The sequence below is a fragment of the Emydura macquarii genome, unplaced genomic scaffold, assembly GCF_026122565.2.
Source record: "Emydura macquarii macquarii isolate MOO-44397 ecotype Brisbane River unplaced genomic scaffold, CSIRO-AGI_Emac_v2 contig_1348, whole genome shotgun sequence".
Classification (NCBI taxonomy): Eukaryota; Metazoa; Chordata; order Testudines; family Chelidae; genus Emydura; species Emydura macquarii.
Genome location: NW_027131485.1, coordinates 17,426,965 through 17,452,970, shown reverse-complemented (window position 1 = coordinate 17,452,970; position 26,006 = coordinate 17,426,965). Strand labels below are relative to the sequence as shown.

General features: G+C 40.8%; 1 protein-coding gene across 1 annotated transcript in view; it reads left to right on the top strand.

Annotated features, from left to right (window-relative positions):
* Window positions 1–6,156: 6,156 nt before the first annotated feature.
* USP7 (ubiquitin specific peptidase 7) overlaps window positions 6,157–26,006 on the top strand; it is an 88,906-nt gene continuing 69,056 nt past the window's right edge. The window contains exon 1 of the mRNA XM_067551292.1: window positions 6,157–7,078. Coding sequence (XP_067407393.1) covers window positions 6,997–7,078 — 82 coding nt within the window. The 5' untranslated portion in view covers window positions 6,157–6,996. The remainder of the gene's footprint in view (window positions 7,079–26,006) is intronic.

Here is a 26,006-nt window from a genome sequence, read left to right as displayed (position 1 = left end):
CACATTCACACTCTTCTGTTTGTGAGGACTCTTTATCTGAGTGGGAAAAAAAAACTATTTTAAAGAAAAACAAACCTGGTCAGATTTTTTTTATATAATTGCAGGGAGTCTCAGGGACAGGTAAACTCATCAGAATGAAATTACTTCCTTTGAAATAGACCAATTTCAAGTTGGCAGTATCCCTTTAAGATCAGATATTAGTTTGTATTCAGGTAGTGCTGAGAGCCCTTAGTGGGGATAAGAGCTCTACTATCCTATACTAACACACAGTAAGAGACCTTCCCCTCTCTAAAGCATTAACAATCAAAGGCCCTGATCCCGCAAGCGGATCCAGGAGGAGGAACTCCTGAGGCCCACTGATTTCAGTGGTAGTTTATGTGGGCATAAGGGTCTACAAGAGTTGATCAGCTTGCAAGATAGGGGCTGAAGTCAAAAAAAAAATTGCAGTAAGTGGGTATAAGAAACAAAAGGAAGGAGTGATGGAGGAAGGACAAGGATAGGAGCGATAGGAACATGTGGTTACACAGACTAACTAGGTGCACAATTTCCCTATTAAAAATGCTTACTTTTTTTTTTTTTTTTAAATATCAGTAATCTCTGCTGGCTGCTTGCCTAGCCGCATTTAGTAAGCGATTTACCACAAGTATCACAGTAGAAGAAAGTCTTGAGGAGGGATTTGCAGGAGTACAAGGTAGTGGTCTTATGAGCAGGCTGGCAGCAATTCCAGGGCAGAACAGTCAATTGCCCCCGCCTCCCCCTAGAAAAGGATGGCTGAAGTTTCCAACCATGGGCAGCAGGTGAAGCTTCCCCTCGGGTAGGCTACCTCCCCATCCCACCTCTCCCATCCACACTCGGCCTCAGGCCCTGCTCCCTCCCCATCTTGCCAGCACATCCCTTGCCCTCCGTTTGGTTCCCCTCCTCTCTTCCATACCTCCTCTTCCCCCAGGCAGCGATCGACAGTGGGGGATCTGAGCAGGGAGGGGGAAAGGAGGGACAAGGTGAGCAGCAGCAGGGGGCAAGCAGGGGAGGAGAGAAGGGATGCACGCAGCAAGTGACAGTAGGGGGGCTGAGCAGTGGGGGGTGTGGAAGAAAAGAGGGGGCCCGAGCAGGAGGGATGCAGTGGGCCAAGCGGAGAAGGGCATAGCCAAGCCAAGGGTGGAGCAGAGGTAAGTAGGGCCATGGGCGGAAGAGGCAGGACAGGGAGCTAGCCTCCCCAAGGGGAAGCTTCACCTACTGCCCACGGCCCAGGCCCTTTAAAAATCGCCAGGCCCCTAGGTAATTGCCCTCTTGACCTCCCTGTCAGCAGGTCTGCTTATGAGTCAGTTTGGAGAGGGTATTTCATGAAGATGTGGGAGTGTGGAAGAAAGCACAAAGGTGCTTGCCGGAGAAATGGAGAAACAGGCAATCAAAGGTGGGAAAGACGTGGCACAGAATGCTATGGGAGACTGAGATAATAAAATATAAGAATGGCCAAGTAAGAATGGGCTATTGTAAATGTCCTTAAAAATAAGGATGAGAGCTTTTATTTGATGTGTTGGAGAAGGGGGAACCAGTGGAAGGACTCTCAGGGAGTTGACACAATCAGAACAATGGGTCAGGAAGACTTATCTTGGCAGTACTGTTTTGAATGGACCTGAGGTGGACAAGATGGATTTGTATATGTTGAACTGAGACTTCAGGTTAGCCTGGTCAATTTATTATGATTTGTTCTCCTTGTGTAGAAAAAAAGACAAACAACACTGTAATCACTGGGTATTGTAAAATTGTACCAAAAAAACTTTGTGTAATTATTTTATAAATGCATTTGAGATGATTATATACAGTTGCTTTGAATTTACTTCCTTCTAGACATTAATATTCAAATTCCTTTCTTGTAGACTGGCTGTCCATAGATACAGTGCTAAAATATAAAGGGCCTGTTTTCACTTTGATTTTTCATACAAGTATAGTATGTTTTAAGCTACATTGCATTTTGAATCTATAAACCGTAATTCCCTAAACAACTCATTTTAAACTAAGATGAGTCTTGTTGGGTGGATGGCACTTAATTATGATATTCCATGTTCTTAAACTAGTGATATAGGATAGCCACTTCCATTTAACAGGAAAATTCCTGTCCCTTACCCCATTTCTCCCACAAGGTTTTCTGTAGGTCTATCTTGCATTTCTTCTGCTTTTGAACAATGGGAGAGGGTAACATCTAAAGAAATTGTAAAATGTCACCTGAGATCTCCTCTTTTCATCTAAGACTTTCAGAAATTAAGTAGGTGTCCCCTCCAGATTTTTTTGCAGAAAAAGAAGCAAAGGCATTTTGGTTCAAGTGTTTAGTTTCTGAGACCAGTGGTTACCTTAAAAGAGCAAATGTGAAGGGATGTTTTAATACCTGTGTTCTTCTTAATAAGGGATTGAGGGTTGACATTATAAGTTGATTGTCTTTTTATTATGGGGGGTTGTTTTTCCTTTCTTTTGGACTTTGCCTGATCTCAGTGATTGAGGAATTAGGTAGTAACAGATATCCCATTCAGCCCCATAAGTGTAAGAGAATTGAGTGTCTTGTATTGGACATAACTGATGGAGGAATGAAGGTGTCAAAAACCTGTGCTAGTGAAAGATTTGGTAGGCGAGACTGAAAGTCATTGGTAAGGGTTATCTTTGGTTTCTGGGGAGCAAAGGTGGGAATGGAGAAGGCTGGCAGTCAGAAGGACTTTCTGTAAACTTTTAAAGTGGGGGATTAAATCACTAAGGACCTATACAGGGTTCCCTCCGAGATCTCCCTCCTACAGTGAGCCTGTCTGAGTCCAAATTTGTTGATCTTCAGGGTATGCGTTCACCTAAGTAGATATTGGGATAAATCCGAGAATATTTTTGAGAATAAATTGATGTTTGGGGGTGAGTGGGAAGGGTAACAGGGAGAGTTGAAATCTATTTCTGGCAGAGCTGACTGGCAAATAGTTTAGCTATTGTTTTTAAAATAGCATTTGAGGCACAAAACCTCAAATCTTGAACTCAAGTCCAGCTAGAGGAACAAAGCTGGGTGTTGAGTAAGATAATGTAGGAATAGCTATATTGGGTCAGACCAATGGTCCGTGAAGCCCAATATCCTGTCTTCCGGTAGTGGCCATTGCCAGATGCTTCAAAGGGAATGAACAGAACAGGGCAATTATCAAGTGATCCATCCCGTCATCCAGTCCCAGCTTCTCACAGTCAGAAGTTAAGGGATAACCAGAGCATGGGGTTGCATCCCTGACATTTTAGCTAATAGCCATTATGGATCTATCCTCTATAAATTTATCTAATTCTTTTTTGAACCCGGTTATACTTTGGCCTTTGCAACATCCTCTGGCATTCACAGGCTGACTGTGCGTTGTGTGAAGACCCACTTCCTTTTGTATGTTTTAAATCTGCTGTGTATTTTCACTGTGAGATCCCTGGTTCTTGTGTGATGTGAAGGGGTAAATAACACTTTCCTATTCACTTTTTCCACAGCATTCATGATTTTATAGACCTCTATCATATCCCTCCCCTTAGTTGTCTCTTTTCTAAGATAAATAGTCCCAGTCTTTTTAATTTCTCCTCATATGGAAGCTGCTCCATACCCCTAATCATTTTTGTTTCCCTTCTCTGTACCTTTTCCCGATTCTAATTTATCTTTTTCAAGATGGGGCAACAAGAACTGCTTGCAGAATTCAAGGTGTGGGCATACCAGGATTTATACAGTGGCATTATGATATTTTCTGTCTTAATACCTATCCCTTTCCTAATGGTTCCTAACATTGTTAGCTTTTCTGACGGCTGCTGCACACTGAGTGGATGTTTACAGAGAATTATCCACAATGACTCTAAAATCTATTTCTTGAGTGGTAACAGCAAAATTAGACCCCATCATTTTGTGTGTATAGTTGGGATTAAGTTTTCCAATGTGCATTACTTTGCATTTATCAATATTGAATTTCATTTGCCATTTGTTGCCCCATCAGCCAATTTTGTGACATCCTTTTGCAACTCTTCACAGTCAGCTTTGGACTTAACTGTGTTGAGTAATTTTGCATCATCTGCAAATTTTGCCACCTCGCTGTTCACCCCCTTTTCCAAATCATTTATGAATGTGTTGAACAGCACTGGTCCAGTATAGATCCTTGGCAGACCCCATTTACCTCTCTCTATTGTGAAAACTGACCATTTATTCATACCCTTTGTTTCCTATCTTTTAACCAGTTACTGATCCATGAGGACTTTCCCTCTTATCCCATGACTGCTTACTTTGTTTAAGAGCTCTTGGGTGGGACCTTGCAAAGGCTTTCTCTAAGTCCAAGTATACCATATGAAATGAATCACCCAAGCCCACATGCTTGTTGATTCTCTGAAAGAATCCTAATGCATTAATGAGGCATGATTTCCCTTTAAAAAAGCTGAGTTGACTCTTCCCCAACATATCATATTTATCTGTGTGTCTGAAAATTCTGTTCTTTACTATAGTTTCAACCAATTTTCCTGGTATTGAAGTTCGGCTTACTTGCCTGTAATTGCCAGATCAACTCTGGAGCCTTTAAAAAAAAAATCATTACATTAGCTATCCTCCAGTCATCAGATATAGAGGCTGATTTAAGTGATAAGTTATATGCCACAGTTAATAGTTCTGCAATTTCATATTTGAGTTCCTTGAGATCTCTTGGGTGAGTAATTTATTACTCTGGTAATTTATTACTGTTTAATTTATCAGTTTGTTCCAAAAACCTCCTCTATGGAGACCTCAATCTGGGACAGTTCCTCCCTCACATCCTATGAATGGCAGACCATTGCAAAGAATTCATTAGCTTCTTCACAACTACCTTGTGTTCCTTGAGTGCTCTTTTAGCACCTTAATCATTCAGTGGCCCCACGGATTGTTTGGCAGGCTTCCTGCTTCTGATGTACTTAAAGAAGTATATATACAGGGCTAGGGGTGTGTGTGTGTGAGAGAGAGAGAGAGGACCTGTTCCCTCATCCCAAGCTTTTTTGTGGTTGTCCAGCTGCTCTAGAGCCTAGTCCTGTTAAATGGCTAAAGTAGCTACTGTGGGCCCTCATGCAGCTCCCTGCCACCCTGCAAAGAAAGATATGCATAAAACCAGTCATTCTGGCCCCATACCTGGTCATCCCACACACAGCCCACCTACCTGCATCCATGTCCATTCTCTTGCCCAGTTGCCACCCCTGCAGTGCAGGGCTCCATTGATGGACAACTCCTCAGAGTCCCCTAAATCCACATCACCACTCTCAGCCAGCAAACTCCAGTTCTGCTAAGAAGGGGCCCCTCTATAGCCCAGATAAAGGAATTGGATTTGCCTCCCAAAAGATTGTTTTGATTCCCTCATTTTATGAATTGGAACAATAAATAATAGACCTTAGAAGTGGAACAGACCATTTTAGATCATCCAGTCTGCCCCCGCAGGTACAAGATTATTCGCTACAGTAGATTTTCTAGCTCTTTGGGTAATTTAGCTAGGTGTTTTATGTGCTTGGGGAGATTGGTGGTATTAAAGATCTCAAAGCTTTGAGATGGGGAATGCAATTCCCCAGTTACTGCTAGTCATATCTCCTTTCACCAACCTCCAATGCCTCTTTCTTCTGCCTGGTGGGGATGTTTTTGAACACTTGGAAAACACGTGGATGTTTCCAGAGTTATGTGGACCTATTTCGCCCTACCCCAGCGCTGGGCTGGCCAGGGCTTGGCAGGAGACGGGGACAATTGCTCAGTAATATCCATCTACGGAAAGTGAAGCCAAAAGGGGGGAGGAGAGCCCGATTTGTTCTTCTCTAACAAAGCACTTTTCCTGCCGCCCCCATGCCAGCGACAGGGCCGTGTCTCTCAGGAAGGAGGTGGGCTCTCTGACAAGGGCCCTGGAGCAGAGGGGCTCGCTCCTTGCGGAGGGAGGCGCGAGCCCGGGGCAATCCCCGCTGAGGTCCTGTCAAGGAGCGGCCTTCCTCCTGGCAGAGGCCATTGGTCTCCTACAGGGCAAGGGGGCGCCTTCGCAGAGGCCCTCGGCGGGAGCGGGGTCCCTCCCGGGGCGAGAGCGGGGCGGGCCCTGGCTAGGAGAAGGGACCCCGCCGGGCTGAGCCAAAAGCGAGCAGGCTGGTAGAAGGGCGGCGGCCGCTCCTGCGGGCGGCGGCGGGCTCCACCAGGCAGCAGCGGTTGGGAGGACTGAAGCGGTGCCTCTCACAAGCAGACGAGTCCCTAGCAAAGGGCCCCGCTGAGAGCGGGCTCTCCCGGGCAGAGGTGCCGGGAGGAAGCGGGCGGTGCAGCGCGTCTGTCCGAATGCAGCCCCTGTAACTCCTCCCCTCCGCTCCAGCCTCCTGTGGCGGCGGCGGCCCGGCGCTGCTCCCCCTCCCCGGCTGGCTGAACGCCGCTGCCCCCCATGCGGATGTGACATTTCACGGCGCTACCGCGGCCGCCATTTTGAGAGAGACAGAGAGAGGCAGAGAGAAGCCCTGGCGCCTGCTACGCTCCCCATAGAGGCGGCGGCGGCGGCGGAGCAGCAGCAGCTGCTGCAGCAGCCAGCCGGGCACAGGCAGCAGGGAGGCCTGCAGGCCGGGAGCAGGGTCCCAGCCTCGAGCGAGTGGCTTCCTGGGGAGCCGGGGGCCCGCGGCGCCTCCCCGACTCTCACCGCAGCAGGGACACCCGGCGGGGGAGGGGGAAGCGCCGGGCCCTGACTCCCGATCTCCCGGCCCCTGGGCAAGCCGCCTCCGGCCGGTTCCCTCCTCCCCACCCCTTTCCCCCGACTGGGTGCCGCCGCCGAGATTGGGCGAATAGCGAGCAAATACGTGCGCGTCTCGCTGCCGCCTCCGGCCGCCCGCTCCCTGCCCGCCGGAGCCCAGCCGCAGCCCCCTGAGGCTGGTGCCCAGGCCCCGCCGCTGCCCAGGCCCTGCCGCCCCTCTTCCCCCTGCCCTCCCAACACAGGCCTGCAGCCCCCTGCAGGAAAGGCCCAGGCCGCCGCCGCGGAGCCAGAGCCCCAGCCCGACATGAACCACCACCAGCAACAGCAGCAGCACCAGAAGCCCGGGGAGCAGCAGCTGAGCGAGCCCGAGGACATGGAGATGGAAGGTAAGAGGGGCCGGAGCAGGCACCGCAGGCGGCCCCGGCTCCCCTGAAGGTATCCTCCGGCCCCGGCTTGTCCCCCGCTCCCTAGACCCTTTACTTACCGTCCCCCCAGAGCAGTTGCAAACTCCCTGGTTCCCAGTAAATTCTCCCCGGCCTTCTTCCCTGCCTAACACGCCCCCTCGCCCTTCTCCGGTCCCCTCTTCTTCCCTACAAAGCATCCCCCCTTCCTGGGGCCGTCCCAGCCGCTCGGTACCGGTGTGATCAGAGCCGTGCTGATGGCCTTGCCAAGGGACAGACCAGGAAACGGGGGCGCACCCCCCCGTTCGTAGTTCTCGAGTGAAGAGGAGAATGGGGGGGGAGTTTAGGGTTTGGAAAGTATGGCTGAAAACTGAGAAGGCTCCACTGTTTGTCTGTGCCTGGGGTGAGATACACTGGAGGGGTCAGATTTCAGGGCGTCTACTGGGACCCTGAAATGAACACCTTAATTCTGGGACGAGAGCTTGGGCGTGCACAGCTAACATTGCATGGCTGGAGAGTGGGGTCCGAGGCCTCTCGAAAAGGGGGTTCATTTCTCCTAGGGGCAGGGATTTCCTGTCCGAAGTGAAGGTGTATTTGGTGGGCTGCAGACAGTGACACTCGGGCAGATCGCTGCTCTGTAAACGGGGTTTGATCGCGGGAGGATGATTTGTTGGGTGAGGAGGGATGGTCAGCAGCACTCTCAGCCCGTCTGGTTGGGAGCGTGTGGCGGTCCCAGGGCCCAGGAAATAGCAAAACCTCGGCTGAGTTAGGACTTCTCCTGTGTAGATAGAGGGGAGGGGTTCGTTGTCTGCAAAGGAGGAGCTGGGCATTCGGGTGGAAAGGGGGTTGTGCTCCCGGAGGTGCGCAGCGTGACCCCCCAGTGGAAGCTTTCCTCCTCCTCGGACTAACTGAGGATCCTTTAAAATTTTAAGGGGTGGGGGCTGATTCAAGGACTTGACTGCGTATGGGCGGGTAGGCGAGGGAAGGGTTCCTAGGAGCGTTGCCGTTGTGACTCCTGAATGTGCTGCTAGAGCAGGCGTGGGGGCGGGACGGATGGTGGAAAGGTTTGTTTTTCTGTTGGTTGATTTTTCCCAGTAGGTGAGCGGTGAATGGTGGGTCATTGGGCCTAGCGATGGATGGTTTTACGGGTTGCTTTCTGTTTATTTCCGAGGGTAAACCTTAGTAGTGCTTCTCCCAGCTCTGTTTTCCTCCGGTGGATCCGGCCCCTGTATTTCTGCAGCCGTCTGCCCGCCCTCGTCTTCTGTGTTGTTGACTCTGAGAGCCGCGCGGCAGGGTTTTGCCTTGCAGCCCTTCCATTGTATCTGCACACAGCCTGCCACGCGAGATGCTCGCCATTTTTAATTGGGGCACTGATCTGAGGGTTATTTACAGCAAATGCATCAGGACGGGGGCTAGCACGTGGTTCCCTGGCCATGTGTATCTTTTACATATTCATGGGACCCTGATCCTGCACAGTCATGCCATTGCCCAGGAGAGTGTTTTGGAGGGGGAGGTTGCTATATTTCCAGTCTTAATCTTTGCCCCAGACAAGTACCCTCCAACGGTCCTGTGTGGGATAAAGTCAGTTGTACTTTAATGTTGGTGTATTTTTTAAACTAAGGTATGAATCTTTTAATCTGACGTATCTGGAGAACACATGTTTCTACTGTAGGAAACATGTAACCACCTTATCAGAAACAAATAATGAATTCCATCCCTGCTACCCTTCACTATTTGTATTGTTTATATTAATGGATTTTTATCTTGGTGATCAAAAACATTAAATCACCTCAGTATTGTTTAAAAGTTGTCAATCATTATGAATGCAAGTATTCAAATCAACAAAAACAGTCATCATCAAAGGCCGGTTTAGTTGTGAAATATGCAACAATTGTTTTCACAAACTTAGAATCTTCTACAAAAATCATGGATTAGTACTATGATTAATAAAGATATTTTAGTGAAAGTTGGTCATAGTTCCTGCTCACTGGTGGTGAGGTTATATTTAAGGATGAGAGAGGCATTCTGTAAAACCCTTCTTTTTAAAAAAAATAAGCCTTTATTGTACAATGTAGTAGATGAAGCACATTATGTGCTATTTCAGTGACTAGTCTTTGGGGGTTTTTTTTTGTTTTGTTTAAAAAAAAAAAAAAAACCAAAAACTTCTCCCCAGATTGCCATACATGGATTAGATATTTTTCTTGTAATCTCAAGAGACACATGTATGAGGTGAGTTAGTTTTAAAAAATACCTGTTCACACCTGTTTGTATATGTGCATAAACATAACGTCTTGTGTATGAGTTTTCCAGCAGAATGTGCAATAGCCTCCAGCTATCAGCCTTGCTTTCAATATTCATTTCTAGTCCTTTAGAGTACTGACAGTGTTTAATGGTTCTCTGATTTTTATGGGCTTGATCCTGTAATATGCTGGGCACTTTGCAGGGTGCTGAGCGCTTTCAAATCCCATTAAAGGTGTTCAGTACTTTGCAGGGTTGAGTCCTGTAAGCAGAGAGAACAGAACTTTTTCCAAGTAAGCCTAAACCTCTTGGTGATCCCAACGATTTTACACTAAGCATTCCCATTTAAAATTGTATAGATGTATCACAATTCTGAAATCTCAGTGCAGCAGTATTCCAGGAATCTAGTCAAATCCTTATAGGCTGGTAAAATTCACACCCATGGTTCAGAATGATCATATGGATGTACTAATCTGTTTACGAAAATTTGTTTGCACTAATGAAAATCTTAACAGAGTTTAGTCTCCATACCTTTTTGGAGTGTTTAATTTTCGTGAGAAATGAGTTTAGATGCACTAGATTATTTGGTATAGACTCTTGCTCCCTTTTTACTGAAAGATTGAGACATGAAATTGCTTATATGTGTTCACTTATTTTACTGTAAAGGACTGCGTTCAGCTTTCTAATGTATGGATGTAGATATTTTTTTGAGGGAGAGGTATTAAATTGTATTTGGAAATTGAGAAATTATTTAATAAACCACAGCTTTCAAATCTGACACACTTTTATTTTTGTTAAATGCCATTCTCCATTGAGAGATCAGATTAGATTTAGGAAGTATGTGAAGAATGTCTGATGGAAAACTGAATGCACATCTTGACTTTTGAATTATGTGAAGCTTCCTAATATATTTGCTGTACAACTATACTGGATGGCCAGTTTTAAGTGAGCAGAATTACAAACAAAACTGTTGAACCAGTGGAATTAAGTTCTGCCAGTTTGAATGTGACACTTTGTGCCCTCTTTGTCTGTCTGTCTGTCTTTTGCTTTTGTGATCCAATTGACTTGGTTTTCTTCCTTGAATATCTGGTAGGCCATAAAGGGTAAATATCAGAAAAGGTAGACATTCAGGATGATCAGATTGTAAAAAGAAATACTTAGAAAAGACTTTTTACATTTGAGATAGGAAAGAGTTGTAATTTAGTCAGAAGGCATGGAAGTGACAGCCACAAGCCTTGGTAAGTAAATATTTATGGGCCATGGACTATGCAGCTTAACCCATTTGCCATATTGTGTTGAACGAAATGGTGTAGTCTTGAGTTGGCTTCCTTATACATGTTCTTGACGCATATCGTGGTTGACATTTTTAGCCCTATTTATTGTGATACAATATAGTTCCTTGCTGAGTTATACATTTTAAATATAGGAATTCTGTGGAAAAGTAAAAATAATGCAGTTCAGTAAATGTTGAACTTTTTGCTGTACCTACTGTAAGGACAGCAAATAGTGTTCCTGTAGAATATACAGCTTTGCTTGTCATATTAAAAAAATCTGTGCTTTTCAGTTGTGCTCCAAATGAGACTTGTGGTACTAATCCTAGGGAAGTTTTGTAAAATCATGTAACAAAGGAAAATAAGGGGTTCTGATATAAGTTCTATATAACTTGCTTCCAAAGTAAATTATATTAAAATCCAGGCATATCCAAAACACTAGGTGTTTAGTACAAAACTACAGTTTATATATAATCTGTACAATGCTTTCACCACTTCCCTTCAGAAACTATTTTAAACCTAATTGATCTAGAAGGTGTTTTTGATTTAGTTTACATTTCCTTTTATTAATTTCTACCCATTACCTCTAATTATACTCTTGTATGTCACAAAATTTCTCTTTGATGTTACCACCCTTTATATGATTGTACTACGATACCTTCCTTAATCCTGATTAGTCAATTCCAGTTGACCTCTTTTAATTTTTCCTGATATGTCAGTTCTTCTAACTTCCTAATCATTTTTTTGTTGCTTTTCTCTGAACTGCTTCATTTTTGTCTGTGTTTTGAAGTGCCCAAAACTGAATGTAGTATTCCATGTGAGTTCACAACAGAGTCCTTAAGAAAGAGCAGAGCGTGAAAAACTTACTGTGAAAAGTTGCATCTGTATATAAAATTGCATTTTTTGCAGTCACATCACATTGTAAGATCATGTCTTACTTGCTGGTTACTGTTAGTAGAAATCAAGGTATGATAGTATTTCTTAGCAGGTTTCTGTCCTATAAACTGTATTAGTTGGTTTTTTGTTTTTTTTCCCCCCACATGCATTAGTGTGCTTTTTTCAAAGTTTTATATCACATTTTATTTTTTACCTATTTTTCTAATATTTACCTCCTTCTAATTTTTTGCCTTCATGGGTCTTCTCAACTCCTCACAATTTAATATCTGCATAGGTATTTAATACAGTGTTCATTCAGTCTTCCACATCAGATAATATACTTTGTGAAATACAAATTATATTGAAAATGTCATGGAATTCTTCTTTTTTTTTTTTTTTGGTCTGTGTGGTGATCCTTGTCTCTGTTGAAGCCCAAGAATAATTTCTTTTGGGATCCCACATCATCACCGTTTTTTTTTATGGCTGGAGAGGACTGAATGGAACTGTTTTTGAGGCTTGTGAGCTCTGCATTTTAATTACTTTTAAAGAGTCAGTTCAAGACTCCCCCACTTTATATCTGCACCCCACTATCTCTTATACTACTGACAGCTTGGTAGTGATAAACTGAGGTTATAAACTGGATCTATTTCTCTGAGTTTATGGACATGAAATTCAGCTTGTGAACATGTGTATCTTGCATATCCCCCCTTCCTCCTTAACATTTTTCTCTGAGATGGGGGCTGATTAAATGAGATGGGGTATAAACTACAAACAAAGTCAAGTTAGGCTGGAGGTTTAATGGCTATGCATCCAGATAAAGAACTAAACTTATTCCGTTGTTCCCTTTACTGCAATATTTAGGACCCTTCTTGAGGCAGCATACTTGGCCCTGGGAAATGAGGTTGTGTGTTGTATTGCTCTCAGATGATCACTTCATGCCAGCTGTGGGAAATATATCAAGGTCTTCTCCCAGAAGATGAATATATGACCTCGGGCTGGGCAATACATTAGATAGAGAGTTGGATTCAGGAATCCTCCTGGGGAGGAAAAAGGGAAAAACTGAAACATTGTGGGATGAGAAATAAAATGTGCAAAATTTGGAGAGGCAGATGAAAGACTAAAAGAAGGGAACAGCTTAATTTTAAGGGGTGAAGGAGGACATTTTCAAAAACTCAGATTTACCTTTTCCATCACCAATTCCTAGTTAAGTGTGTGTGGGTCTACCATATCCAGAATAGGAATAAAATCTACTCCCTATCATTACTAGGGCACTATCCTAACATAACTGAAATCATCTCTGTAAAAGTACTATAACGCTGTACATATTTGAAATTGAGGTAATCTTTGAGTATGGTTTCACTACATCAGTTTCATAGCTACAGAATAATTTATCACAAAGTAAATCTATGTAGTGCATCCAAACTGCAGCAGTTAAACCAGTTTAGCCAGTACATGTTGCATGACCTCATAGGATATTTGTAGGTGATTCGGGGTGTGTATTGGGGAAATAAACAGATTTAGAGTTTGACTTGTCCATATTTTCTTAAATGTTTCTTAAATCAGTTTTGTGTTTGGCTATTTTTAAATCATTCCTCACTTTTAAGTATTCTGCATGTGGATGAAGAAAATGCTGATAACTTTAAAACTCCACTGGGTTAGAATTATTGTTACCTAACTCTGTTTAGTTGAGAATCATTATTGACATATTTGCATAGTGCTGAAAATGTACTTGATGATATGCAGATTGCAAAATAAATAACCCTTAGAAAGCTTATTTCTTTCAAAAATATTTATTTTTTTCCAAGTTTTAATCAGCACAAGACCTACATTGTCCTGTTACTGATAAACCCACTTGGGATGGGTTTGTTTTCCCAGAAGTTTGTTTGGGAGAAGAGAAGGAGGCAGGGCATGTTAATCAGTATGTCAAGCTATTAAATAGGTATGCTTGCCTTTAAAGCTTCTTGCTGGTAACATTTATGGCTTTATGTATTGGTGAAATTGTTTCAATAGTTTGTGTAACTAGTAGCCAGTGTATCTATAAGTAAATGTATAAAGTAGTTTTGCAAGTTGGAGTTATTGCAACAGAATATACAACTATTGGTACATTATTGTAATATGCTCAGATTTGAGCCTTAAGATATTGCCTCTAAATTCTTTGTGTTAACTAACTCATATAGAAAGCAAGCAGTGCAACTTCAGAAGCTTTGAGGAAATTGACTGTTTTGAGTGACCTGCAAGTTTAAGGCAGAACATTGAGCATTGAGAGAAGCTGTGCCATTTTTCCATTTGAAATTGCCTTGCCTTATTTTAGAAAGCTGTTTTTGTGGACTGGAAAAAGTTCAGCTTCCAAAGAAGTAACAAACTTTAGGACTCTGTAAACACATTGCAAAAATATATTGAGGCCTGGAGAAAGCAGTTTCTCCAATTACTTTGATCATACACTGTCTGCAAAGGTATTGGTTGTTTTTCAGAATATAAAAGCACTTTTAAAAATGATCCTAGTATCAGATTTCTTTAAGAGGTTGTTTTATAGGTTCTGTACATAAATATAAGCATATGTATGCTATGGCTGCAGATTGTACAAAACAAAATTTAAATGTTTGGGACCACCTACACAAAAACTACTTCAAAACAAAACCACTTCAAGGCTAATTAGAATATAAAAATAAACATTCTTAAATTTTGATACTGGATCTGTATGTACTCAGTATAATATAATCTAAATTTGTGTATTTAATTGACTTAAAGATTCACCTAATAGATACTGTATGCACATGTAAATTAGAAATGCAAAGATTATCAAAATAGATTATTCCTCATCAGTTTAATTATGGAGAATTAAACAAAAAAAAATAAAAGCACACTTCGTAACCTAACTGTTCTCTGATGTCTAGGAAAACAGTGTCTTTGAAAATCTGAAGTCTTGGGCTCTGTTAGACTAAGGGGCTGAGTTCCAGAGTGGATGGCCACTCACAGAGTGCACTTTGCCAGCAGCTTCCTGTTTAAACCAGGGGACTGAGTTCAGGCACTTCAGCTTATTCCTGCTACTGGTATAAGCAGAAAGAGAGGCAGTCTTTCAAGTAGCTAGGTCCCAAATTACTTAGGCCTTGACTACACTTGAAAAATAAGTCGACCTAACATAGGTCAACTTACAGCCACAGCGGTGGCTTATGTGGAGGAGTGCATTCTCACCAGGTTCACTTCCACTGACCTAAGAGAGCAGTGTGGGGAGCTGATTGCTGGGTCTCCCAGCTCCCTCGCAGGGAACCCGGCTGCCCCACAGGCTCCTGGGCTCCCCACAAGCTGCCCCCTCTAACCCTCCATTCCTGCCTGTAGCCAGGGGAAGCTGCCTGGGCTTCTCCCCTCTCTGCCAGAACCCAGCATCCTTGTCAATTTCACGGCTCAGATGTGAAATTGACAAGGCAACCATGGCTTCCTGGGGAAAGGACTAGTGAAGCACCTGGGCTTCTCGCCCTGCTCTCAGCCAAGAACGGGAACCAGCCACCCAGGCTGCTGTTTCTCACCCCACTCACAGCCCAGAGTTGCAGTCCAACTGCACAGTGCTCAAGGGTTTTTTTTTGTCAATTTCACTGCTAGAGTGGTGAAATTGACACATTGGCAGTGGGGCTGACATTCTTAAGGGGAGGCAGAGTCAATGTCATTGACTTTGCGTAGCCCTAACTAAGCCAACATAAGCCCTACGCCTCTCATCGAGGTGGTTTTATTTTGTCGAAAAAACAGGGCAGTTGAGTCGGTAGGGGGTTGATTGCAGTGTATACGCCACCTCTGTTTTGTTGACCAAAGCTGACTTTAGTTGACAAAACTCTCTAATGTAGACCAGATCTTAGGAGTTTGTACATCAAAACCAACACATTGATTTGTGCCCAGCAATAAACCCTAGGCAGTGTAGATCACAGTAATGTGCTTATTGTGCAGCGCACCCTTGTGAATGAGCTGCCATATTTTGCGCTAGCCAAAGTTTTACATGGTTTTAAGAATTACTACAAAAGATATTTATATCCTACAAGAAACAATCATTTAGTACTTGTTACAATGATAATCAGTTTGTTTTGCTGCACTTTATTTTCTGTGGTGAGTTAGTTGCAGGAGGGAGAGATCGGGGAAATATAAAGGTTGTAAAAGAACAGAGTTCTCCATGACAAAACTGGATTATTCTTAAATTAGGGAATCAAATACACTAATATAGAGTTCTTTCTTCACCAGTACACCATAGGAAGCATTAAGGCGAAAAGGAAAATGGACAAAGGCTAATGTAGGTCAGTGTAGAAGTTTCTTTGATAACTGTGATTGCTGTACAGTTAAGTTTGATCTCATAATAGTGATTCTTCAAGATGTAACACAAGAATGAACTCTTTAGAAGGGTGTCTTCTTAAAGATTGGGAAATCCCTAATCTCATTTCTGTAGTTGGTATAAAGCACCATGGGTTATCCTGGGAATTAGACAAAATGAGTCATACTGATTCCAGGGAAACTGAGTCTAATGATCTAGTACACCACTGGGGCAAATATCTTTGGGAAAGGGTATGGGAGGGAGTAGTCCAGTCAATATAGCTTCATGATAAGGACGTAAAACATTTCTAACCTTTTGGGAGCCTTTTTTAATACTGTTAGATAGTAGTGATCAGTGGACATAACTTTGATTTTTATAAAGATAAGGTCCCCTCATGAAGGATGGAAAAAGGAAAATAACTGGGTGGGGAGGAGGAATCCTTTGAATTTATCTGGCTGAATTTATCTGATCCAGAGTTCATTGAAGTCAATGGGAATTTTACACTTGATTTAAATAGGCTTTGGATCAGACCCAAGTGATAGGAAACAAAATCAGTGTGACTAAAGAGAGCTTCGTAATGGAATGCCTCAAAACACCAATGCTAAATATATTAATAATTTAGTCATTCTAACATTGAAGTGAGTTATGAGGTATTGACAGATGTTTACAGAATTATGAAAGGTAAAGGGAAAACTGAATCTTCCCTTTTTAAAAAACTGTTCTATAATACAAGATCAATGGGTTATTCTTTGAAATTAGTGGACAGCTTAATTGTAAAATTCACTGCTAAAGGAGACTGTAGTTGAATTTTAGAAGGACTAGATAATTTTTATGACTTGTAGTATTCATAGTTTGGTCCTGTATCTTATGCAGCACTGTACATCTACTTAGGTTATGGGACACTGACGCTTCCTTGGCTGCTCCTTGCCTCACTACAATTAAGAAAGTATCCCTTGGTTTTTTAATATTTAATTCTATTGTACATCAACTGCAAATATATAATCTTTAATCTGTTGCAGATTTTTCTACCACAGTGCATGATTATTATAAAAGAGGGGAAGGTTTTGAGATTCAGGTAGAGGACATTTGTAATTTTTTAGAAAGCCATTCTGTTCATAGCAGCCAAGAGGCATTTGATGATCTTGGTACTAGGAAAAGGGTGTTGCACTCTTTCCCATTTTTGTTGGGGATAGAAGTGACTTTAAATTTGGATGGAGGTGGGTTAAATTCTTTTTTTGTCACACCTGAAAATCTTGACAACTGGATGTCCTACTACAACTCATGCTAATATCTGCCACTTACTAATAACAGTGAAGTAATTGAGTTGATATTTTTGCTAAACTGTCAGCAATAAAATAGTTAATAGCATGAGTGTGTTTATTCTTGGTACACTTCAAAGTTAGTGATATGGTTGGCTTGAAATCTAATTGAAATTTCAAAAGATAAATTAAAAGTATTTTCAACTACTACACGTGCCTTTGAATTCCCCTGCCAACTTTTGTGGTTTTGTAAAACATATTTTCCTATTTTTAAGTTGTTGCTGTTTGGAAAATCTCATACTAACAGGAGAAACTAGTACCAGTTGTATAAGGCAAATAGTGAAACTAGCTATATACAGTGTTTTCAGATGCGCAAATTATTTTCTTATTGTATAACAGAAATGGCAAGAGGTCCTGACTGAAGTAAAGAAACTAAAATAAAATCATTCCCTCACTCTGATTTTTTTCAGTTACTGTAATCTTAGGCATCACTTGTTACATTAGTAGCATATTTCAGACATAAATATAATTTATATTGACAGCATCTCTTAAACACCCCAATATGATGGATGAGCAATTCACACCCCTCAAAAACAACGAGAGTCCTGTAGCACCTTAAAGACTAACAAATTTCTGCTGGCATAAGCTTTTGTGGGCTGCAACCCACTTCGTCAGATGCATGAAGTGTGGAAATCATAGATAGGAAGTGCGTGCATCCAAGGGTAAGAAACAACAATGGGGCGGGCAAGTGCTTCCTATCTGTGATTTCCACTTCATGCATCTGATGAAGTGGGTTGCAGCCCACAAAAGCTTATGCCTGCAGAAATTTGTTAGTCTTTAAGGTGCTACAGGACTCTAGTTGTTTTTTCTGTATACAGACTAACACGGCAACCCCTCTGGAACTTTTTACACCCCTCAGTTATTAATTCAAGCTGTCTGCAGACTCAGGCAGACGTCATTGCATACGTTTACATTGCTTTCACATTTTGAAAGCAATCATAAGAGCTAGAGATTGTTAATGAAAGCTTAGGTTATGAAGCATAATTGTGCACCAAAGAAGCAATTGTTTGACAATTTTTGCTGCTGCATGAGATCCTGTTTATTGATCTGCAAACTAAGATAAGAGTAGTCAGATACTGTGCTTCAATACGCTAACTTCCTCCAGGGGTTGGGATGGATTTTTCACCTCTTGTTCCATTTATTGTGCACAATATTGTATAATTGGTTAGTAACATTATGAAGTATCTTCTTATTTCCGTGAAGCATCAGATAATTGTCCGCTACTACATTTGTTGAGCTGATGTTTTATTCAAAGTATGTGTTAGTACAAAAATATTTGACTGTTCACATTCTTTGGGGTGGAGGGGGAGTGCCTATGCGTGTTAGCAGCTAATGGTGCATCTTTCTCACTTTTTATTTATATCTGCTGGAAACAATTGGAATAATGATATTTCACTGTTCGTCTTCTCTTTCTCCTTGCTCAGGCCTCTCTCCTTCCCATCATGGTCATTGTTCCTTATATTCATGCTTCATTCTGTCTTTCAACTTCTTGAATTCCCATCTTTGGTCCCAAAAACAAACTAGAACAATGTCTGGCTGACTAAATCAAGGAAAAATAACAAGAACAAATATTCCCTTCAAACCAGCCAGGTAGTACACATAAGCAGATTTTTTTAAAAGGATGCTAACTAGAACTTAAAAATAGGAAAGGACAGCTAAATTAATCTGTGCAAAGCCAAAAATTGGAACTATTTGATGCAGAACAATATTCTTTAATATATATATATAAAAAAAAAAGTCAACACAGAGGATTTGGTTAATTTGATACCTTTTCAAATTTACAGCTTCAGTTAGTCATAAATTTGAAGATATTCTTCTGATCACCACAAATGTTGCCTGTTTACTTTTGATAAAATCACTGTCAGATTTGAAACTTACATGTTTACCTGATTTTTTTTAAAAACAAATTGTCTATTCTATTCATATTTCAACCCATTTTGACTCAAGAGATTTATTGGGCATTGGTTTACAACCTATGAGTTGGTCATGATCTTTTTGTTGGTGAAGCTTAGTGGACTGACACAGGATCTGTTATTGATAGAGACTATGCAGTGGTGTTGATCTCAGGATATTAGAGAGTCAAGGTGCATGAGAAAATATCTTTTATTTCACCTCTGTCAGTGAGAAACACAAGTTTTCAAGGTTACCCAGAGCTCTTCTTCAGGTCTGGGAAATGGACTCAGTGTGTCACAGCTTAATACAAGGTGGAACAGACTTGTTTAGCATATGTGTTGACTACTTATGCTAAATAACCTTTTCCACCTCGTATTTAGCTGTGACTCTCCGACTACATTTCCCAGACCTGAAGAAGAGCTCTGTGTAAGTTTTGAAAGCTTGTGTCTCTCACCAATAGAAGGAAGATACTACCTCACCCACCTTCTCTCATTGGTAGAGACTGTCACTGCCTCCCGTAAGGGAGGGTAAAGCTGTGGTATTCCTCTAATTAACAGATGTTAGAGCCATACTCAAGAAGCCATCTCTTGATCTTCACAGTATCAAAAATCATTGCTCAGCATTGTAACATTGATTTTTGGGGAGAAGATTATTTGGAAAGTTACAGTGAAACAGTTATAGCAATATGTGGAACCTTAAATTTCCATGAGCCCTTTCAGTCTTGGGTCCTGGGTACACTACAGAAATTGCTCTGTTCTCCTTGGTCCCTGATCTTCTCTTGATGGTGGATAATGTTCATACTAATTTTTAAGACCTCTCAGTAGCCTTTGGGCAGGTCTGCACTTCAAAACACTGAAGTGGAGCAGCTGTGCCGCTGTAGCTTTTCAGTGAAGACACTACTACACCAATGGGAGATATTCTCCTGTCAGCATAGTTAATTCACTTCAACGAGAGGTGGTAGCTATGTCAACAGGAGAAGCCTACTCCTTGAAATAGCACTGTCTACATCATGGCTCAAGTCAATGTAACTGCATCATTCAGGGGTGTGGATTTTTCATGTGAGCAACCTAGTTATATCAATGTAAGTTTGTAGTGTAAACCTGGCTTTTGATACCATGAGGTGTTAACAGTAATGCAGTCCTTGGAAGCGGATAGACAATCATGTCTAAATGGCCTTGTTTTGTTAATTTTACTAATCTTTTTCTCATAATTTAGGTATGAACCAGCAGCATTTTTGCTAAATATGTGTTACAGACTGAAAGAGTAAATAAAATAGAGAGACACTATGCAGGGGTTCTCAAACTTTTTTTTGCTGGGACCCCCTTTGAAAATATTTCGGGCTGTGATGACCACCCAAAAGTGATGACCCCCCACATGACATACCACCCATACCAGCATGCATGGGGGCTGACAGTTCGCAACCCCCCATAATAACCTTGCAACGCCCTGAGAGGTCATGACCCCCAGTTTGAGAACCCCTGCTATACAGCATCTTAGGGGAGGAGTAAGAATTTGAGTCTGGGAGGTCTAGCAAAAAAGTGTACACCATTTCTATAAAACAACTCCCTGAACAGATCTGCCTCTTGAAATCTTTGTTTCCCATTTCAGTTCCTTTTTGCCATAAGAGTTTGCACTATCCAAAGATAGCCTTTTCTTTATTCACCTTTTCCATCCTGAAAACTTATCCCAAAAGGATTTTCAGCTGCCTCACCCGTATTAAGCATAGGTACTTGGATTTGTTTTTATTTAAGTATTTTAATCTGAGGTCATTATCCTCAATTCTAATTTAGCTGTTCCCTTCTTTTCCATCTGCATGTCCCCGCTAGCTTCTTTTTTGATGTTCTCAGTCTTGACCAGTGCACAGTGAGTAAAATCCCAGGTCACTTTCGAACTTGAGTCTGTTGCATACTAGAACTTTGTTCTGTCAATTAAGCCATCTGGACCACTTAATAGGTTCTAGTTTAAAAAAAGATCCACTGGTTTATGAAATACTTTAGACCATGATGTGTGTCTAACAGGCCATTGATGAAACAGGTTAACTTTTAAATTACATTCAACCCTGGCACACTGGAAGATTTATACATGTGAGAAATTTCAACATGTATTTAAAAAGTGGACTTTATGGTGTGGTTTTTTTACTATTAGTATCATGCTCTAAGGTCAGATGGTGGAATTGAAAATTAGCTCAGTACTTTCATAAGGTGCAAATAAGCAGATGATCTAGTTATTGTGATTTGATCTAAATATTAGCCAGAGATTATTTGACCTAATAGTTGTTAATTGTGATCCCTCCTTCTAGCAAATCAGGGAATGGATGTTAATATGCATCAGCTGCATTAATCAGTAAAGCAAAGGACTGGTCCACAGCGGAAATATCCATAACTGTATTAAGATATTACTGTTGAGAATAGATATATGTTTGTGTTCTTTGATGTGTCAGTTATAGTTAATCTTTGTATAGGAAAAGTTTTAAGAGTGGATATAATTGTTGAATGAATTTAGGACTCACACTGTACATATGCATTTTGTCATGGAAAATTAGTTGATGCTGAAATATTTTTATTGGGGCGATACGTTCATAAATTATATTTTTGAGGGGGCATGTAAATCTAGTAACTTGTCTCTGTGGCATAGGTTACAATTTTTAATGCAATATTATAATCAGAAGTTTGAAAGCATTGGGTTCCAGTGAAAAACAGTTGTTAACTTGATTAAAAATTATTTGCAAAATGGGGGCTATTAGCAAGTTATTCATGGTGAATATTATGTTTATATGGTATTTATATACATTTTAATATTTTTGGATAAACAGATTATTTAATCATTCAATGCCTTTTTTTTTAATCTTCTCTTAAATATACAGTATCATAGACATGTTTTGACACAGTGGTGAGAATTTCCACCTTTTCTGCGCCCAGGATGCATTATCTACTCCTCTAAGATATGGATCACCATGGCTGGGAATTCTCAATTTGTAGTCCTCAGATTAGTTTGTTGTAACTCATACTGCCTTGAATTGAATTTAACCACTGCAAAAAGGCTTAAACCCTTACAGCACACAGTCACACACTCATTAACAACAAAGGCTGACATATACAACTCATCATACATGTATTTCATGAACTGCACTGATTCCCCATTTATTTCGGAGTCCAGCTCAAAATCCTGATCTTAATCTACAAGATACTTAAATGAACTAGAGGCTAGATACCTCAAAGAAGGCTTTGCTGTCTGATTTCCGGTGCCCTCTTCCTAAGATGCAGTGCTCCACAGAGATGATAAAGCTAGACTGAGATTCTGACTGTTTCCCAGTTTTCAGTATTGTTGGCAGTGGGATTTGTCAAAATACATTTGTTTGTGCCAAGTTTGTTTAGTGTTCAGATAAAGGTATAGAACTCATTTTTTCAATTAAAGCCTTTTCCTTAGAATGAATGCTCTTTTTTAAAAAAAAGCATGTTTTTCCTGTACACTTTATTTTAATTCCTGCTCTTCAGCTGGAGGTCAGAAGAAGACAAACCTTTTCTTGTTCTAGGTTTTTGTACTCCAATTTTATGCGGTATGCCTATTGCCATGTTACCTTTATTATACAAAAAAACTAATAGATGTCCAACAAAATCCTCTTGCTTGATTCATTGGTCTATTTCATCTTTAAAAGTGTAAGCTTTTGTACATTACTTTTGAGCATTTACTTCCTCTGGATTTTGTAAATGTTGATTGTGTGTGTTCTGGGGAGCATTGCAGAAAGATTGCTTCTAAAGAAGTACATAACTTTAACACAGTTAATACAGTGTAGACATTGCTATTTTTTAGCAATTGATTTGTCACTTAATACCTGCTACTTACCTCTAACAATCCCTACATACAGAGATCTTTACAGAAGAAAATGCTTTAGGAACAGTTCCTTTAGACATCAAATCACTGGATTTTACTTTGCACACATGTAGCTGATTCTTTGAAAATGACTTAAAGTGGACTTTAAATTTCAAGCTTGCTTCTATCCTTCCAAAACTCAAAATTCAAATGATCTTCCCTGTGCAATCCAAAAACAATGATAACTTTAAAATTACTAACCTTAGAAGCAAAGTTTGTAAAAACTGGATTAGACCCCATATCAGCATTAGTTAAATCATTGGATGTATCTGTTTATTGTTTTAGCATTGCCTGCTATTTCACTATTACTGGCATAATCTGTGACAAAGTGCATTTGCTTTTTTAATGGGGGCAACTGAAAGAAAAGTGTCACAAGGGCAGAAGATGGAAGGGTGAAACAAACAAATCCTGTGATTAGGAATAGCACTAGGTGTGGGTGCCTCAGGCTGATGTGACTGGCTTCAAATACATTCCATATATCATAGATGCTTCACAATAGGAATTTTTTCTAGAAGTGGGAGGGAAATTAATGTAGCTACATAGATTCTGGTTTTCTCTTATTCTGAGTATGAAGTGTTAAACGTTCATGTAAGAGGAATTTTCTTTCATTGTTAGCATCCTTTATCTTATAGGATTTATAGGCAGTCCAGGATTGTTTAAAACCAGGAATTGAATTCTGCCCTTTTGCCTCTTTTCTACATGTCCATTATGTTTTTAGTCTGTTTATCAAATGCCTCCTGAACAGACACTGCACTGATACATAGATGCATATGTATCTGTAAGATAGTTATGTCAGGGTGCAGGTCAGATTGCAGAGCATACTCTATAATACTTGCATATAAAAATAATAAGTTAATCGATCTGATTCTGCCTTACATAAAAGTTTTTCAGGTATTTAGTATATTGTATTAATTAGGACTTGGTCGTTAACTAGGAGTTACAAGAAAGTAATAACTTGCTTCAAGAAGACCTGTTCCACAGTTCTAAGGCCTGGTCTACACCTGAAACTTAAGTCAACCTAACTACATCTCTTAGGACTGTGAAAAACTTCATGTCCTGTGTGACATAGTTAGGTTTACCAAACCTTCACTGTAGACACAGCTAGGTCGACAGAAGACTACTGTTTATCAAGGTGGTAGATTTCCTGCACTACAGTGATGTAGCTGCAGCAGTCAGTTCAGGACTACAAAACCAATTTAGAAGATGACTCGACTCACCATTTCTTTCTTCGTAATCATGTCAGCTATGCTTTAAAATTGGTTGTCAATACAGTAGAATCTCAGAGTTACGAAAACTTGGGAATGAAGGTTGTCCATAAACTGAACAAAATTTTATGGTTGTTCTTTCAAAAGTTCACAGCTAATAAACATTATTATTCAGAAGAAAAATGCTGCTTTTAACCATCTTAATTTAAATGAAACAAGCATGGAAACAGTTTCCTTACCTTGTCAAATCTTTTTTTAAACTTTTCCTTTATTTGCTTTATTTTTTAGTCTCTGCTGCCTGATTGTGTTCTTCCCATTCCACATGAGATTTGTGGTTGACCAGTCAGTTTGTGACTCTGGTGTTCATAACTCTGAGGTTCTACTGTAATTGGTATGGTTACATTACCAGGAGTGATTTTTTCCCCAAGCATATTGTTTTTGCTTCTATTGATATTGGATCAAGAAATTTTGTTTTAAATCTGTTTATAAAGTGTCCTAATTGTAGTGTATGTCATTAACCCAGTGTCTTTCAAAGTGTGGGATGTATGCCTCAGATTAGCTGGATAAACCTCTTTTATACTCCAGTCTCAGCTTTCATTTACTAAAACAAAAAAAAGTCTTTTAGCTCTTACAGTTGCAAAGATCTTTCCAAGTGTGAAGCAAATGTAACCTGTGCAGAGAAATCGGTCTGAGTTTGGAGAGAGCTAAAGTTCTGAGTTGTGAACAGCCCTGTTCACTTTAATTGCTGCTAACTCCACTGCCTATGATGACACTTTAAATGTGAACAATTTCTGACATAGTTTGATGAACAATGAAAGAAGAGTGAAATACAATATTATGGAAATCCATACTAGCAATTTTCAAAGCGCAAAGGATTAGCATGGGGGGGGGGAAGAAGTGGAGGGATGCAGAAGATGTACAGATTAAGATCTTGCGTGCATATATGGCACCATTACCATAGCGTCTGAACTCCTCACAATATTTAATGTGTTTAACTTCACATCACTGCTGTGAGGTGGAAAAGTACTATTATCCTTGTTGTACATACGGTGAACTGAGGCATGAAGGCTAAAGTGACTTGCCCAAAGTATCACAAAAAATCAGTGGCAGAACAGGGTGTCTGAACCTGGGTGTCCGAAGTTCCAGATTAATGGCCTAACCATTGGACAATCCTTCCTGAACACTAAGGTGAGACGATGGGAGGGGTGTGTGTGTCTGATTGGTTTTCATTTTCCTGAAGCAGATCTAATCTTCCAAAAGTTTAAGAAATACTATTTATCTATGAAACAAAGTGACCACAACTTGTTGTACTTGTGCAGAAGATGATCGCTGATTTGATTAAACATTTACTCTTATATTGGACAAATGTACTGTCTTTGAGAGAAGCAGATCTCATCTGAAAAAAAACCCTTGTGTACATTTAGAGCCCAAATCTGCCCTCAGATTCATAGATAAAATGTCCAGTGAAGTCAACAGTGGGAATTTTGGTCATGCAACAAGGTAAATTTGGACTTGACTTTGATAAAATCCAGCTTTGTTAGTGTAAAATTCTCCCCTTCCTTCCCACCCCTCCAAAACTGGGGCTTTTTGTGATCAGATACCTTTTTCATCTCTTATTACAGTTGTCTGTTCCAGAAACAAATTCTGCAGCAACTCTGTTTTGTGTTTTTTAAGCAATGCAGACTAAGGATTGAAATAAATACCTGAATATAATCTGTATAATGAGAGTAAAAAAACAGACTTCAGAGATTTAGGGTTTTCCTGAAGATTTTTTTGTTATCTCTATGTTGTAATATGTCACAAAACTAGTTTGAGTTTTCTAACTTCAAATATTGGTCTTTGGAACATGCATTGTTGTTCTTGGGTTCTGTCTGTTAGGAAATTGATCTGTTGCTGACAGTCAGTGGGCAGTGTTGGTGTTTACATGATAGTGTGGACAGTACAAAGTTT